At 42.6% G+C, this 16,340-nt stretch overlaps 1 protein-coding gene across 2 annotated transcripts; it reads right to left on the bottom strand.

Moving 5' to 3' along the window:
- Nucleotides 1-3,095: 3,095 nt before the first annotated feature.
- Nucleotides 3,096-16,339, bottom strand: MRM3 (mitochondrial rRNA methyltransferase 3). 2 transcript variants are annotated; one of them, XM_040336783.1, is made up of 4 exons: nt 16,273-16,339; nt 10,804-11,048; nt 6,028-6,195; nt 3,096-3,730 (listed from the first exon to the last, which is right to left on the bottom strand). In XM_040336783.1, the coding sequence occupies exons 2-4, from the start codon at nt 10,958-10,960 to the stop codon at nt 3,198-3,200; spliced, it is 858 nt and encodes a 285-aa protein (XP_040192717.1). In that variant the 5' UTR covers nt 10,961-11,048; nt 16,273-16,339; the 3' UTR covers nt 3,096-3,197. The 2 variants fall into 2 exon arrangements, with proteins under 2 accessions (XP_040192717.1, XP_040192715.1); XM_040336781.1 differs by lacking the exon at nt 16,273-16,339 and adding an exon at nt 15,255-16,266.
- Nucleotide 16,340: the final 1 nt, after the last annotated feature.

Raw genomic sequence — 16,340 nt, 5'->3', positions numbered from 1 at the left:
AGAGGGGAAAAAATACATTATTCTCTATAGAGATGGTTCACATCTCCACTCCAAAATGCCTGAAGCCGAACGCCTGAAGCTCAAACAAGTTCCGGACCCTTTTTTGTCGGGCGGATTTGGGCGTTTGTATTCCCATAGAAAGTAATGGAAACACTCGATTCAAGCGTCTAGCACGACAATGAGCGTTTCTACGGCGTTTTGCCGCTTTAATCTGTTCTGTGAAATGGAACATTTCACCCAGGCAGAAGATAAAAAAAAAAAAAAAAAATCTACAAACATAGCAACAACAAGTGATGAAAGAGATGATCATTTTTCCTATTGGCTAAAATAAAAAAACCTCGAAGTTCAAAAACGTCGGCAACGCTGTATGCAAACGCGCGAATATGTGCGACAAAACTACGAAAAAAACAACCAAAACCGCTACGCTCGGGCGTGAATGCAGCCAAAGGGACATATCAAAATAAATGCACATTATTTGCATACTACTTGTAAAGTGCAAACAATGCCCTAAGCAGTGCTGCTGTAGAAATGCATGATGACTTCATACCTGAATTTTATGTAGAAGAGGTCAGCCCAAACACAAAATGTAATCCGATTTGCAGGGACCTACATTACCCTAAAAAGGTATGCTTTTTAATAGATTCATTAAATATTTAATGAAATACATAAAGAAAAAAAACACAATGAACTATTCATCTAGAGCAGTGCTCGACAAATCTCGGTCGCCAGGTCGACCAGAAATGGCATCCTGGCGAGTGGCCTCTTGGCTGGGATGGTGGACATGGCCTGCTCCTCGTACTGCCCGTCACTGTCATTTTGGAATGCGATTACTGCTCCATCCCCGCCGGTAAGAGAGCAGCGCGGCAGCCACTGTTTTTTTTTTTCGTTCCATAGGACCGGCGCTCCGCGGACTCGCCTAAAAACATCCTGCCCGCAGCTCGCCGCGATCCTGGGAAAAGGCCGCGAGCAGAATGTTTTAGGCGAGGCCGCGGCCTAGTCCGCGGAGCGCCGGTCCTATGGAACTGGCGCGGTGTCCATCAGGAGAAAAAAATAAATATTGTCACTGGGATTCATGGAAAACTGAAGAACTCAAGTCCCTTTTCCACATTACTTCAAAGCAAATTATAGATGGGTAAAATTTCAGATTCACATGCTAGAAACTGTTGACGGGATCCATATGCAAATACCATGATTGACATCCCTGTGCCCCTTGGCTGTGCTGGCAGCAGTAAATACATGCATTTAAAAGCAGCTTCGAGGTGGGGATTCGACACAGTTATTTTTACTTCTGGGCTGACTTTTTCTTATGATGTTAGATTAATGATTCTACAATTTTTTTTTTTTATCTATTTGAAATTGTGAACGTAGCTCATATTTGTACTTTTGACCAAGGGAGAGAGCTGGATTGGTCCAGTTATGTGATACATCAGCTAGGTTTTTCAGTCGCTTCACCCTGACCTTGTAAATTTGTGTGAATTATCTGGGAAAGAATGGAACTGCTTTTCCAGAAGATCAGAGGTTCCTGTAATGGGCTCAGTATTGGAAAGTCTTAGGGCCCTTTCACACGGGACGGATCCATTTAAAAAATTCTACGGGTTGCATGTTTTGAGTTACAGAGGAGGTCTAGGGCTAGAATTATTGCTCTCTCTCTCCAACAATCGCAGCGATACCTCACATGTGGTTTCAATACCGTTTACATATGTGGGTGCTACTCACGTATGCGTTCACTTCTGCGCGCGAGCTTGGCGCGTTTCTTGGCTCCTAGATTCCTAACAAATTTGTCAAACCCTGATCTAGAGACAATGGTTTATATTTTACCACACACTTCTGAAAACCTGATTTTTTTTTTCCCCCCTGTATCTCCAATAGCCAGGATTAAAAAAAAAATGTAATCTGTGGAAAATGCCTATTTCAAAACGCACAGTAGTCATATGTAGCTTTTAATATACATTATACAGTTGCATCACATAGCTCCGGACATCCATGCTAGCAAAGTAGGCTGTGTTTGAGACTGCAGCAATGCAGAATAGAGAAGTCACACATTATATATATATATATATATATATATATATCAGGGCTCAAAATTTCAAGTCCTGAGCTACTAGCCAGGCCTCAAGAGTTACTCGCCACCAGTTGCCCCACCCAATTCATCCACTGCCCTGCGCCTAATTGCACCCGTAAACACGCCCTCGTAGATTATCTCATGGAATGACAATGTTTTATGCAGAATCAAGTTACAAAATTAAATATTACCAACAACAACTTCAACAAAATGGGACAGGGCATTGGGGCAGACCAGAGGGACAGGGCACTGGGGGCAGATCAGACCTTTTATTCAGGCTGGCAGAGAGGAGAAGAGCTGCAGCACAGCGGGAGGGAGTACAATCCAGCGCTGAGATCCACACAACTGCACAGCCATTGACACCATAGCACAGCGCACACTGACAGCGCACAGCACACATTGAGACCAGTCTGTTCACAGTGCTCAGGCTAAAATGTTTGACACTTACATAGAGCACAAGGAGAAGAAAACTGCACAAACTAGAAGGCTGCCGCTCTCATGTCAGGGCAACTTTCAGTGAGCGCTGCACCGGAGTGGTCATTTTTGCAATCCTCCACCTCACTCATTACTTTCTGCTCTCCAGCTACATTGGTCGGGGCCCGGGGGAGGGGAGCAGGATCAGAGAGGTCATACTGTTAGGTCCCATGGCTTAATGAGAATTGTAAGGAGAGCACCTGTGTACTGCTCTGCCTGTGTGCGGCTCACCTGACTACTTTTCCCGAGCATGCACCTTTCCTCTTCGGCCGCCAATCTCATCTGGACTCTAAGTGTAGGCACAGATTGGAGGGAGATTGGTCATGCAGCCCTGTCATCACTCGCCCCCAGCTTAAATCCACTCGCCAAATGCTAGTAGGCGAGTGGAAATTTTGAGGGCTGTGTATGTATGTATATATATATATATATATATATATATATATATATATATATATATATATATATATATATATATATATATATATATATATATATATATATATATATATATATATATATATATATATATATATATATATATATATATATATATATATATATATATATTTATTAATAATATGAAAGTACTAGTCCACTGATGTTTTTCTTTATGGTGGAGAAAGAGCTAAATAATTGTTTGATATGTTTAATGAAAAGCAAGCTAGGAGGAACTTTCTAGCTGCAGTAGTTGTCTTCTTCCTTCAAATAAAAGAATACTAACTGCCATAGCAGAGTTTAAACTTTCTATGCCGGGTACAACTGGAATATACAGCCTCCTTCCTCTTGAATTCTTAGCCAGTAGCAGGGACTCTATACTAAGACCATGTGTCTCCCCTCCAATCACAAGTGCACTTGGGCCCCTAGCCCACTGTTCATGGTATTGTTGTATAGGAACTCTGGGAATATCTTGCAATTCTTCATCCCCCTCATCACCGGAGGAGTAATAATCATCTCCTTCAATGTAACCGATTCTTCTAGGATCATTGGAGATCCAACCATAGTCAATGGCTTTCCCAGGTGTAAACTCAGCCTCGTGAGGAACAGTCTTCCAGTAGTTATCACCAACAAACACTTTGGTATTTTCAGAGAGGTAGTTACCAACTGTGTCCCACTCTAAGTTGTTTATAATTGGCAAGCGAAAGTGAGCTCCCATGCCTGCTCGGATTACTTTAGGTTCCCACGCATCAACACAACCTACAAAATGGAATACGAGATCATTTCAGATACATGTCATTACATACTTTGAGTTAGGCAAGCGACACCTTTGTATTGTCATAACAGCTAAGCAACTAACCTTTTGCAAAAAAGAGTTCAACAATGGCAGCCACCTATGAATGTTCTCAGTAAAAGTTCCCTTTGTACATTCAAGGCAAATATATATATATATATATATATATATATATATATATATATATATATATATATATATATATATATATATATATACATATACATATACATATACACACACACACACTTATTGGTACCCTTAAAAACAAAAAACTATCTCCCCTTAAATAACTTAAAACTGTACAAAGTTTACAAAAATCTTTGCTTTTGATTTAAACTAATATTTTAACCCCTTCTCGTCTAAGGGTAAAACAAATGTTAATGCCGAGGCACAATTTTGCAATTTATACATGTCTTTAGTAAATCTGTACACATCACACCAACTTTGTGTATGCAGGTGGATTATACCTCGTTCTTTTCAGGACAAAATCGGCTTTCTTTTGATGGTAAATGGGTAATAGATAGCTCCCGATTTATTTATTTTATCAAAAGCAAAAAACTGGCCCAAAAGTAGTAAAAAGAGATAGGAGATATAGACATCTATATATCTCTTTTTTTTTTTTTTTTTTTTTATGTAGCTGTATATTTTTTTGCTATTACGATAATTTACCACCATAGAATAATCCAAAATAACATTTTCCTGCTCCTGATGATCACAGCAATAATCACATGTGTTTGTTAAAGGAAGTAAACACAGGGCAGGCTCAGTGTTACTGATCACCATTATAGCCAATCAGAGGCTATCACAGCGATCAGGTGACCAGAACTGTGCACACCCTCTTATAACTGGAGATGTAGCTGTGTTCAGAATTAAGCAATCGCAGTGAAGACAGTCATCATCAAGTGGAGAAAATATGGCACAACAGTGACATTACTAAGAACTGAACGTCCCTCCAAAATCTATGAAAAGACAAGATGATTACTGGTCAGGGAGGCTGCCAAGAGGCATACAGCAACATTAAGGCCTCTTTCATACTTGTGCGACTTGGGACGGAAAAGTCGCATAACAAGCCATACATCATGATTTCCAATAAGTATTATTCATATCTCTGCGACTTCAAAGTAGTCCCTGCGCAACTTTGGTCCAACTTTGCGCTATACACTTTTTGCTATAAAACATAAAACAAATAAAATCGCAAGAAATTTAATTTGTTGTTTTTGGTAAAACGAAATTCCAATAAGCGTATATTGATTGTAGATACTATAACTTTTGCACAAAACAAACTATGGGATATTTTTAACTAGTAATGGCAGCAATCAGCGACTTATAGTGAGATTGCGGCAGACAAATCGGACATTAAGTGCCACTTTTGGGAAGGGATTAACATCAGGGGCGATCAAAGCGTTAAATGTGTTCCTAGGGAGTGCTTTCCAACTGTGTAGGGGCTGCTTTAACTGTGGGAAGACACAAGATCTTGGTCTACCCTACTAACAGAACGGCGATCTGTCTTGTTACAGACCATCATTCTGCCTCTGTCGGGAACGATCGGCGGGTCCCGGTGGACATCGGGCCTGCCAGACCCGCCAATTGGCTCCCACTGTGCCCAATCACAGCAGGCGCAGGTCACCGCCGGCGCACACACCTCAGACCTGGAAGTGCAAAATCACGTACCTTTGCGTTCAGAAGTAACTTGTATGCCTCAGTGACCATTTTCTCAAAAATGTACTTTTGTATTTACTCCTACATTGCGAATTGATTGAGCTCTTACACAAAACATGTCGCCCATTTCTTTCCCACTCTTAAGCCTATGTAGGCTATACTATAAATTAAATGTGCAGATCAGCACATTAAAACAAGGGTGTTCCGTCAGATTAGGTGACCCGTCAGATTTCGCAGTGGTTTTGTGTCAAATTATCAAAACGTATGAGATCAGCAGGCTTGTTGCCGCTTTTAAAATTCAACATCAAAATAGTGTCAAAGAGTTCTAAATACTGTATTTCACGAGATAAGCTCAGTTTACTGGTAACAATAAGTGTGAAATGCAAGACTTTGTGTGTGTGCTTGGCGACTTCAGGCTGTAGGCTTACTGCGGCTGAGTGTGGGGTGTACCAAGATGGCTGGGACAAAACATCACTTCCGTTACAGGATTTGACGGGTCACCGAATCTGACGGTACAAGGGCATAAATTGCAAAGCAGCCAACAAAAATCCCCCAAAAATAATGTGACTTTATTAGCTAATGGGCGTATCTTCCGTTTTACCTTTTGTGAGCAAAACTTTGTTACAGCCAGCCCCTGCTGCAGATCTCAGTATAGTACCCAGGTTTCCAGGATCGCGGATATTGTCACATACGAGTGAAAGCGGTAACGTGTTCTTCAGCTGTGTTTCAGGAAATTTCATCTTTACGTGATCAGGTTTTCTAAAAATGCCTAGGGATAACAAAATTCCATATATTAACTGTAATCCTACACAACTCGTGAATATTAAGGGCTTTAACAGTTTACTACAATGTTAAAATGGAAGTGGAAACCTCATTAAATTAGTGCCCAACGTCTAAAAAAATTGTTTCTTTTAAATAGAGCGAGAAAGAGTTTTAACCTTTGTTTCTTTATCGTTCATTGCAGGAGACAGGAATTCTTAGGATATTCAGTTATACTGCCTCCTACAGGTGGTTTAGACATTGGCAAGCAGAAAAAAATTGTTTCAGACCGACATAACGCCTTTTATTATACCCAGCATGCTTCTTTCCCCCCCCACACACTTTTTTGTAATTTTTACGAGTATCCGAAGAGGATGACACATTTTCTTTGCTCTGAGAAAAGTTCAATCTTTTGTTTGTCTTCCTTCAGCCAAGGGTCCTCTACAAGCTTCTAGCTAGTCTGTACATGCAACTATTTGGATCGGCTGTACCTAAACCACACTGGACTGGAAAATTACCAGGCTTGTCTGGAATGTGACCTTCAGGCACTAGACTCTGTATTGTGGTGCTGTCCAGACCCAAGAGTACTGTATTAGTTGCAGAGTGCTTTCCAGGTCCGCAACCATGGCACAACCCCAAGTGTAACCCTGTCACTTAAGAATTATTTTGCGAGTAGGTTGAGCACTGGAAGCTACTTTTTTACCAAGGCTACAGGGAGACATTTGAAATCCCCCATTTACACCAGTTTACTGTGGAAGGGGTGTGGAGTCACATGCCCGCTCTTTGTCCACCATTCAACGTCATCTTCCTGCAGATACTAAATGGAAGGGTCATATGGTTTTATCATCAACTCATCCCCCCTACAATAACCTGGTCAGCTCAGGCCATCTGAAGCTAGCCTGCACCAGCATCTAGTTTATATTTAGGACCTAGTCATGCACCCTGAGCTACACTGCACCTGCCTTGTAGTGCAACATATCAGATCGGAAACACATGGGAAAACAGTCCTGCTGCCCTGGGTGTTTCCAGCTCATGATCTATTATCGGAGTAGATGGGGCTCAGATAAGTAAGGTTTCTTACCTTACTGCATTTAAGGTAAAAAACCTTGAGCCTTTAGAACCACACATCCTGCCTGACCCCACTCTATAAAAAAAGGGGTTCACCAGTGTTCCTTCCTCCTTTTCTAGCTCCCCCCTGTACCCAAAAATGCACCCTCGCCCAAGTAGACAAAAATCATTGCACTGACCCTGCTTCCATCCATACATCTGGCTCCAGTTCATAAAGTTGCATGGATGTAGTTTGTATCTACCTCACAGCTGCTGTCTCCATTACTAAAACAGACTTTCCCTTTGTCATTCCTGATAGGCCCCATAAAAAGAGAATGGATATCCTAAGCCGCACATCAAAGAAAGCCTGCTCATAATGGTGTGTGGCAACCTCAACCTGGGCTCCTGCCAGACCACGGCTGAGGTTGCCACACACCATTATGAGCGCTCTTGCTTTGATGTGCGGCTTAGGATATCCATACTCCTACACATTGACGTTTGGAACCAAAACTGGCTCCCTCCTTAGCCAGCACTCACAGCAGTGCATCAGGACTAGCACCCTTTCCTAGCCCGAGCGGCTCTCACACACACACACACACACACACAAGGTTTTTGGTCCCATAAATGAAAACCTGCTTCTCATTCTACCATCTCTCAGCATCTACGACAAATCATTATTTAAGCTTATGGGCTTAAGGATTGGGTTCCACCCTTTTCTGTCAAAGCATATTCTTACTAGAGTGCTAGTTGGGCTTTTCAGCATCAGGCTACCATTTCTCAGATTTGCAAGGCAACTGATCTTCTGTTTACCATGTTTTACCAAACCGCAGATTTACAAGCTTTGGAGCTGAAGGTAGTCCCAAGCCAATGTTTTTGTGGGTCCGTTAGAGCCGGTTCACACTGGGGCTCAGCCGCCAGACGAGTTGCGTCCCATTCTATGCAATAGAACTGTTCTAATAGGAGCGACGCAAGTCGCTCCGACGCAAGTCGCTCCGACTTAGAAAAATATTCTTGTTCGACTTCTGCGGCGACTCGGGGCGATTTGCATTGACTTCTATACAGAAGTCATTTTGCTAATCGCCTCTGAAGTCCTCTACAGGACGCCTTGCCGAGTCGCCCCCAAAGTCGTGCCGCCGCAGTGTGAACCGGCTCCTAGTGTTTTGTTGCCTTTTCCCCAAACCCTCAGTTAAACTGCTTTCGGATATTGCAGTCTATGATTTCTTGTGTCACTTTTGATTAAAAAAAAAAATGGATCTTTGTACTTACCATAAAATCCATTAACTGTAGTTCGTGGAGGACACATGTCCCACCTCTCTGCATTTATGAACCTGCTCTTGGTACTGCATTTCCACAGAACCAAGTCATGCTGGCACCGTTTTGTTTGCCAGTGTCCAAATCCCCCTGTAGGCAGCAGTATAACCCAACAGTGTATACATTCCCATGTCTCCCAATCCATTTCTTGTAGTTTATTGAAAGTAGATAAATATAATTTTGGTTATTATTTCTGTGTGGGACTCCGTTAGGAAAAATGTTAATGCCCATACAAGAAAGAAGGGATGCAATTGTCACAAAGATAGTAAAGCAGTAATAGAGATAAAAACACTTTCAGAAGTTCTAACCCATACCCTCGCTATTGAAAATAAGGCTTCATGTCCACAAACGTTTTTACAACCTCTCCTGAACGAATTAACTTGACAGATAGTTGCCCACGTTTAAAACGTCAGTTTTGCCGCGTTTACATGCCACGTTTAGAATCGTTTAAAAAATAGTTTATTGTCAAAATAGCCAAAAATTAAAAAACGCCTGTAAACGAAACATAGCTAAATGCGAGTTACCACATTTAGAAGCGTTTAGCGCTTGAAATACCTCTATACTCAGCTTCTGAACCCATTTTTTTGTGTTCCAAAAAAAGCCTCTAAACTCAACTGCCTAAAAACGACCCTGTGTACATGTACTGATAAGAGAACAGAGGAGAGTTCAGGAGCAGTTGAAAAAAATGCCCAACTGCTCCTAAACGTCTGTTTACCAGCAGCAGTCTACAGAAGGCCTAATAGACACAGATGGAAATAAAAACCTGACAGTATTCCCAGACCTTCTCTGCTCTTTTCAAAACATTTTGGCTGTAGCTTAGCTTTAGGCTTAATGTACACGAGACGTTTTTACAACCTCTCCTGAACGATTTAACTTGACCGATAGTAACCCACGTTTAAAACATCAGTTTTGCCATGTTTACAAATGCTGCGTTTAGCCGCGTTTGCTTTCCGAAAAAAGACTCTAAACTCAACTGCCTAAAAACAAACCTGTGTACATGCACAGATAAGATAACAGAGGAGAGTTCATGAGCACTGCTCCTAAACGTCCGTTTAGCAGCAGCAGTGTACATGAGGCCTTAAAGTACAACTAAAAGGCAAAACTTTTTTTAGTTTTGGATAGAGTGGAGAGGAACCCCCGTCTGGTAGCATCACTGTTTGTGCCCCCGTTAGGGAGGTTCAGTATCTCTATTTGTCCTGATTACTGTTATCATTGAGAGTGAAAGTACAGTGGAACCTCGGATTACGAGCATAATCCGTTGCAGGAGAATGCTCGTAATCCAAAGTACTCCGCATTGACTTCAATGGCATGGAATACCGCATGCGGCCAGAGGTGGGGGGTGCCGGACACCTCGGCTGAAATACTCCATTCCCAAGCTGTCTTTGGGCCTTTTTCTTGCATTTCCAAACTGCGCCCCCCCCCCCTACCTCAGGCCAAACACAGTACTGCACACTGCTTTGGCCTCGCAAACCGAGTTAGGATTTTTTTTTTTAAATACAGTACTCGTATTGCGAAACGCTTGTTAATCGCGTTACTCGCAATCCAATGTAAAAGAAAATCCCAAATTTTGGGTTGTCACCAGAAAAGTAACAGAGGGGAAAATCTTCCAATGGGGACACTAGTTCGGGTTACTCTTCTTGTACGGGGATTTCCTCTCACTTCCTGTTTTGGCTAAGGGACGGGAAGTGAAGGCAAATCTCCCCAATGGGACACAGATTACAAAAAATAAACTGACAGGAAGGAGTCAATCCTCTTGCTCTTTCCAATATGAAAAAAAAGTTTTGCCTACAGTTCCACTTTAACTTACCACTTATGTATCTGCATGGTCACAAGTCTGTATGTCCACCTTGACTGACCTGGTACTGCATCCTTCAACACAATAATTTCCCTCTAAATGGGGACCAGACAATGAGTGATGTTGGTATTGGCTCTTGTTCCAGACCACTGGAATAAGATCAGGTCATACTGTACCCATTTTGAAAAATCTGCTTTCTGTTGAGACCTTGGGCAGCACCAAATGGCGACCTCTGTGCTGCATCAGTGAGAATATGAAGCCATATGTACAGATATATATTCAGAAGATGATCTTTGGCACATAGCTATTCCACAGCCCTCAGTGATGCTCTAGGCTGCTCAGACAGTATGTAAAAGTAGATATGACTTTAGTCTGTGCCCTAGTAAATCCAACCTATGGCTGATAATTTACCACAGACATACATATATAATATGGGACAATAAACTGTCTTCTATCTTCACTTACCCATGATTCCTTGGGGGGCAACAACATCAGACCACAAATCGATGTCTTGAAATTTCACTTTGACAAGGTTGGCTTTCTGGAGTTTATCAGAAGGCAACATTTTTAACTGATCAACTCTGCTAAAGAATAATGTATGTAGAATGGCTCCAGCCTCCATAGCATCCACCAGCAGCCTCTGGCCTTCCAGTAACACCTGTCCATGACGATCCCGAAAAGATTTGGATTTCGCTATTGAAACGACTTTGCTATATATTAAGAATGAAAAAAGCCCAAATGAGATAAGGAAACATTTGATATAGCAATGATAACAATGACAGGAAAAAAAATAAGGGAAATTAGTAGTTATAAAGTTCACTGTAACACATATTGAGATGTTGTAGATATTAAAAGATCTGGTAATTGCATGTGTCATTTCAAATATAAATTATCTACACTAGTAGACTGAAAGAGAGCATGTGTCAGTTCTAAATCAAATGTTTTACCTGCATTGGTGGCTCGTACGCCACATGCGCCAGTTCTAAAACCAATGCATCAGCTACACTAGTAGACTGTAGCACGCATGCACTGATTCTGAGTCAAGAGTATCACTTACAATGGCAGAGTTTACAACGCTTGTGCCGGTTTACTGGTTCTATTGTGAATGTATCATCTAAACGCGTACGTTGTTTGGTGTATGCACAAGATCAGGCGCAAACATCACCGGATTGGCCCAAAATAGGGAGTAGGAAGCTGGCGGAGGACTTTTTTTTTTTTTTTTAAAGGCGGTGAGGATTTACATGAAGGTGGGAGAACAGATCACAAAGACTGCAGAATACATAAAAGAAAGAGGTAAATACGAATTGTATTTTTTTTTTTATGTTTGCATTGCTGTTGTCATTTTTATTAAGGGTGTAATAGTGTGCTTCCAGTGAGCTTTGGCTTTATACGGTATATGGTTCACTGCATGCATGGCACTGCACCCGTTAAAATAAAAATTGCAGTGCTGCCCACCCCAGACACTCTGCTCCCATAATCTTGGTGCCAGTCCTCTTCCAGGTTTAAAGGATGGCTAGCATCATTTAACCTACTTCCTGCGCACACAGAGGGGGAGATTTTCTAAAACTGGTGCAGACAGAATCTGGTACAGCTCTGCATAGTAACCAATCAGCTTCCAGGTTCAAGCTTAAAGGGGTTGTAAAGGTAAAAAAAAAAAATCCCTAAATAACTTCCTTTACCTTAGTGCAGTCCTCCTTCACTTACCTCATCCTTCCATTTTACTTTTTAAAAATGTCCTTATTTCTTCTGAGAAATCCTCACTTCCTGTTCTTCTGTCTGTAACTCCACACAGTAATGTGAGGCTCTCTCCCTGGTGTGGAGAAAGCCTCTTGAGGGGGCGAGCAGAAGTGTCAGGACGCCCACTAACACACAGCTCCTTTATCTGCAAAGTAGAGTGTCCTGACACTCCTGCTCGCCCCCTCAAGAGGCTTTCTCCACACCAGGGAGAAAGACTTGCATTACTGTGTGTAGTTACAGACAGAAGAACAGGAAGTGAGGATTTCTCAGAAGAAATAAGGACTTTTAAAAGCAAAATAGAAGGATGAGGTAAGTGAAGGAGGACTGCACTAAGGTAAAGAAAGCCATTTAGGGAAGAAATGTTTACCTTTACAACCCCTTTAATTGAACACACCGATGTTAGAATCTGATTGGTCACTATGCACAGCTGCACCAAATTGTGTTTGTACCAATTTTAGTAAATCTCGTCCAGAATGTCATGGGCACACTATCCTCTACTAAAGCTCATCCCCATACTTATTACCTTTTGTATCATGACCTTCCTGTTAGATTGTGAGCTCTAACCAGCAGAGCCACCTGATACCTTCTGTATTAAATTGTATTGTAACTGTACTGTCTGCCCTTGTGTTGTAAAGTGCCATGCAAGCTGTTGGTGCCATATAAATCCTGAATAATGATAATAAACTTATTAATCTACAGTGACACTATTTTTTTAAACCAACACTGATCAAAGTAGACAAAGTGTCTTTTTTTTTTATTTATTTAGGAACTGTATATAAAAAAAAAATATTTATACACATACACACATACATATACATATACATATACATATACATATACATATATACACATACACACATATATATATATATATATATATATATATATATACACACATATACATACACACACACACAATATTATATATACATACATACACAATATATATATATATATTTTGTGTTAAAAGATTGGCAGCGAGGTTCTCTGGAGAAGCTGACAACCGCAATATAAAACACAAACCTCAAGCAGGGGGGGAAGAAAAATCTATCAATCATCCCTGCAGGATCCACCCCACACAATGACACAGTTATGTGTGCATAGATTGTGAGACAGAGAGGATACGAGCTGGAGCCACCCCTAGGTCTGACACAATGCAGTGGGGGACCACAAATTTAACACAATCGCAAAAGTGGAATTTAGAAGGTCCTTCCAGTGGTGGCTTCACTGCAATACAAGGTAGCAAAAGAGAGTATTTTTAAACACTGTCTTTGCAGGGGCAACATTTCTTGAAGCAGTAAAAATGTATTAATTGGAAATGATGATGGCAGCTTCCTTGGCTGACAATAGATAGGAGGGTTTACATCCCCCTTGCAGCCAAGGAAGATGCCATCTTGGTTTCTGTTTGAACTTCAACTGCCATGATGCTGCACATGTGATCAGTTAGGACACCAGCCATTTGATGATTTGACAGATTGGTTGAGAGCACAACCAAATGTGACAGTTTGTATTCTGAGCACATGCCAGGAATGTAACAGTTTTCTGAAAATGTTAAATCAATAGGTTTAGTTCCACTTTAACATACCACGATTTGAAGCAAAAGTGGCAGAGGGCCGAGACAAATTTCTGACGGGTTATTACAACGATCAGCTTTTATTCATATGTACATAAAACCTTTAATACTAAAAAAAAAAAAAAAAGCGTTGCTGTAATTAATTGCTTATCCACTTGACGACCGCCGCATGTATATGTACGTCCACAGAATGGCACGTACAGGCATATGGGCGTACAGGTACGTCCCCGCCTTTCTGCGGGTCGGGGGTCCGATCGGGACCCCCCCCCCCCCGCTACATGCGGCGGTCGGATCCCCGCGGGGAGCGATCCGGGACGACGGCGCGGCTATTCGTTAATAGCCGCCCCGTCGCGATCGCTCCCTGGAGCTGAAGAACGGGGAGAGCCGTATGTAAACACGGCTTCCCGTGCTTCACTGTGGCGGCTGCATCGATCGAGTGATCCCTTATGTAGGGAGACTCGATCGATGACTTCAGACCTACAGCCACACCCCCCTACAGTTGTAAACACACACTAAGTGAACACTAACTCCTACAGCGCCCTCTGTGGTTAACTCCCAAACTGCAACTGTCATTTTCACAATAAACAATGCAATTTAAATGCATTTTTTGCTGTGAAAATGACAATGGTCCCAAAAAAGTGTCAAAATTGTCCGAAGTGTCCGCCATAATGCCGCAGTCAGGAAAAGAAAAAAAAAAAAAAAAAAAAAAAAAAAAATCGCTGATCGCCGCCATTAGTAGTAAAAAAAAAAAAAAAAAACTATTCCCTATTTTGTAAACGCTATAAATTTTGCGCAAACCAATCGATAAACGCTTATTGCGATTTTTTTTACCAAAAATAGGTAGAATACGTTTCGGCCTAAACTGAGGAAAAAAAAAATTTATATGTGTTTTTGGGGGATATTTATTACAGCAAAAAGTAAAAAAATATTGCATTTTTTTCAAAATTGTCGCTCTATTTTTGTTTATAGCGCAAAAAATAAAAACCGCAGAGGTGATCAAATACCACCAAAAGAAAGCTCTATTTGTCGGGGAAAAAGGACGCCAATTTTGTTTGGGAGCCACGTCGCACGACCGCGCAATTGTCTGTTAAAGCGACGCAGTGACGAATTGTAAAAACGCCTTTGGGCATTTAGCAGCATATTGGTCCGGGGCTTAACCGGTTATACAGTATTAGCTGGAGCTCAGCTTCAATTAGTTAAGTCCATCTAATCTGCTAGGCAAACATTACCCTTTCCCCAGACCTACAGTGCTGCTGTCCAAAGGTGTCACTGTTGAACCTCCAGTGACTGGCCAAGACTCGATCCATCTATGGGCATGCTGATTGTACTGAAATCAACCCATCGATCGACTTCAGAACAACCAGCCAGTCTGTTTGTTTTTTTTGCCCGATCGCTGCTGGTGGCTATGATCATTGTATTCTGCTGTTGGGGAAGGCTCCCTGTCAGCAAAACACTGCAGGAGAGATTCCCCCACCAACACTGACTGTTGATGGGGAAAATCAGGGAAAAAAATCAAGAAATTTAATTTTCTGCAACCAACGGTGGGAGGAAATAAGATTGCATAATCTATGGACTGCTTTAGAGAGACAAGGGGTCTTTGAATTACCCAAGCTGGTTATCTCCGGCGCGGGCTCTCTCGTATTTCAGCTCCACTGGAAGGGCTTGCTCAGGTACATCCTGATCATCTGTGCTGTCCTTCTTGTGGCTCCTGTCCTCAGTGACCTTCTGATAGCGGTACTCATGTGCTGGCCTTTGGTCCTCCTGTTGTGCCAGGGCCACCTTCTCCTCTACATGGTCCTTCTGTGCCAGGGACCTCCTCTCCTGTGGTTGCCTCTGGTCCTTGTGTGCCAGGGCCCTCTTCTCCTGTGGATGCCTTTGGTCTTTCTGATATGGGGTCCCCCTGTCCTGTGGATACCTCTGGTCTTTCTGATTTGGGGTTCCCCTGTCGTGTGAATACCTCTGGTCTTTCTGATTTGGGGTTCCCCTGTCCTGTGGATGCCTCTGTTCCTTCTGATATGGGGTTCCCCTGTCCTGTGGATGCCTCTGGTCTTTCTGATTTGGGGTTCCCCTGTCATGTGAATACCTCTGGTCTTTCTGATTTGGGGTTCCCCTGCTCTGTGGATACCTCTGGTCCTTCTGCGTTGGGGTTCCCCACTCCTGTGGATGCCTCTGGTCCTTCTGATTTGGGGTCCCCCACTCCTGTGGATGCCTCTGGTACTTCTGAGTTGGGGTCCCCCTGTCCTGTGGATGCCTCTGGTCCTTCTGATTTGGGGTCCCCCTGTCCTGTGGATGCCTCTGGTCCTTCTGATTTGGGGTTCCCCACTCCTGTGGATGCCTCTGGTCCTTCTGAGTTGGGGTCCCCCTGTCCTGTGGATGACTATGCTCCTTCTGAGTTGGGGTCCCCCTGTCCTGTGGATGACTATGCTCCTTCTGAGTTGGGGTTCCCCTGTCCTGCTCCTTCTGAGTCCTGGGCTCTCTGCCCGGGGGAATGACCCTTACCGGACTCCTCCTCAGGGCCCGCACATCCCGCCTCACCTGTATATTCCCGGATACCTGAACTAAGTTCAGCCGGCTACAGCGCAGCATGCTTCTCATGAGCGCAGCCATCATCACCCTCTACTGACCTGTCGCACTAAGTGACGTCAAACGAAGCACAGGGGGCCGCCATGTTGTGATTGGCAGAGCGGGCTTT

Source organism: Rana temporaria, chromosome 2 (genome assembly GCF_905171775.1).
Source record: "Rana temporaria chromosome 2, aRanTem1.1, whole genome shotgun sequence".
In the NCBI taxonomy this organism is placed as follows: domain Eukaryota; kingdom Metazoa; phylum Chordata; class Amphibia; order Anura; family Ranidae; genus Rana; species Rana temporaria.
Note: the sequence above shows the minus strand (reverse complement) of the source record. Positions and strands in the feature narration are given on the sequence as shown.

Coding starts and splice junctions, on each gene's coding strand:
- MRM3 (XM_040336781.1), bottom strand. CDS start 16,258: ATGATGGCTGCGCTCATGAGAAGCATGCTGCGCTGTAGCCGGCTGAAC. Junction 11,049..15,254: donor GCCGGAGATAACCAGCTTGG/GTAATTCAAAGA, acceptor CTTAATATATAG/CAAAGTCGTTTCAATAGCGA. Junction 3,731..6,027: donor CAAAGTTTTGCTCACAAAAG/GTAAAACGGAAG, acceptor TCCATTTTGTAG/GTTGTGTTGATGCGTGGGAA.